The sequence below is a fragment of the Pygoscelis adeliae genome, unplaced genomic scaffold, assembly GCF_000699105.1.
Source record: "Pygoscelis adeliae isolate BGI_AS28 unplaced genomic scaffold, ASM69910v1 Scaffold298, whole genome shotgun sequence".
Classification (NCBI taxonomy): domain Eukaryota; kingdom Metazoa; phylum Chordata; class Aves; order Sphenisciformes; family Spheniscidae; genus Pygoscelis; species Pygoscelis adeliae.
The window spans coordinates 2,814,779-2,816,229 of NW_008825303.1; the positions used below are offsets into that span (position 1 = coordinate 2,814,779).

Genomic DNA, 1,451 nt, shown 5'->3' on the forward strand with positions numbered 1-1,451 from the left:
TATCAACTGGAAAATGTAAGGTAAGGTTTAAATCTCCCTCAGTAGTGAGATTTTCAGAAGGCAGCAAGACAAAAATAAAACCATTGAGGAAGGTGTCTTGCTTAATATTAGGGACGTATACCAAACAAAGGGTAAATACTCTGCCTAGTAAACTTCTTTTAACCATTACCAATCTCTTTTCTTAATATTTTCTTTTAATTTGAATTAAAATCTTGTGCCAGGAAGCTGGCCAATACACTAGCAGTAGTACCTCATCCTTGTGTTGTCTTACTATTAAAAAAAAAACCAAACCAGTATTAGCTGGAGAAAGGTACTTTTTTTTTCCGCTACATCTGGTAAGTGTATCTGAAACAAGCCAAATTCTGGACATGTATCACAGGTACAGATTTTGAAACTATTGAATCAAGACAGTCCTCAACTCCTCTGGGGCAATCCTGTGAAAAAGGACAATCCTGTCAAAAATTCATAGTACTACCTCATGCTAAAAACCCCTATGATTATCTCATATTCTCTGTACAGTGAAAAAAAGATTATTTCCTATTTCCCATGCAGTAAAAACCAAAATTAGCTCATGCTTCTACCTGTGCATTATTGAAAAGAGTAACTTGTCATGAAAATCTCACAAAATTCAAAGATAAATTGTAGTGATTATAGTGATTTCTGTATAATTTGATACACCTTTAAAAATACATAGAAACTCTAATAAGTGCAACTATTTCTCTTTATGTCTTAGTTGCAGTCTTCTCCAACACATAAGTAAGCCTCCTATTTCAGTCTACTTTCTTCTCTCATCTTGCTTACCACATCATCCTCTACAACTACTGTATTCTTAGGGTTGCTCTGCATGTTGTTTTCCCACCATTCTTCCACTCTAATGCTTTACTCTGTTATTATTTCTGAAAAAGAAACAAAACACATGCCTTTAATGAAAAAAACCTTCCTCCCCTGCCTTCCTTATGGAGTCAAATCATTTAACTTTAAATGTACTCACTGTTGCAGCCATTGCTGCTTGTAGTCTCAACCAGGTTGGCACCACACTCTGAAGTACTCGTCCTTGAAACGGAAGCTTTCCTGACCAGAAGAAACAAAAAAGAGACAACAGGGAGAAAAAAAACCCACACAGAGTGAAAAAAGTTATCAGAGAAGAGACAAAGTAATTGAATGATGCTTCCACTGAAAGAAGTTACATGGATCTTCTGCAATTACTTTCTAATTGATACTCAACATTTTTGAGAAGCATGTATTTGAGGGAGAAGAACAAAAATCAGAGGCAGAAACAGCACTCAGAACTACATGGCTTCTCTCCTGAAGTTAATGTTCCTGTTTGTCTGATTTCTCAGGTCTTTATTTAAGCAATTAGTAGATACCACAAAATTATTTAATTTATCATTAACTCTCTTAACGTTTGGAAGTGCAATATCAATAATGTGGTATTTTCCACACTTTCTTGA

General features: G+C 35.1%; 1 protein-coding gene across 1 annotated transcript in view; it reads right to left on the reverse strand.

Moving 5' to 3' along the window:
• Positions 1-304: 304 nt before the first annotated feature.
• NRG4 (neuregulin 4) overlaps positions 305-1,451 on the reverse strand; it is a 22,727-nt gene continuing 21,580 nt past the window's right edge. The window contains exons 5-6 of the mRNA XM_009330067.1: positions 992-1,071; positions 305-896 (exon numbers count right to left, since the gene is read on the reverse strand). Coding sequence (XP_009328342.1) covers positions 880-896; positions 992-1,071 — 97 coding nt within the window. The 3' untranslated portion in view covers positions 305-879. The remainder of the gene's footprint in view (positions 897-991; positions 1,072-1,451) is intronic.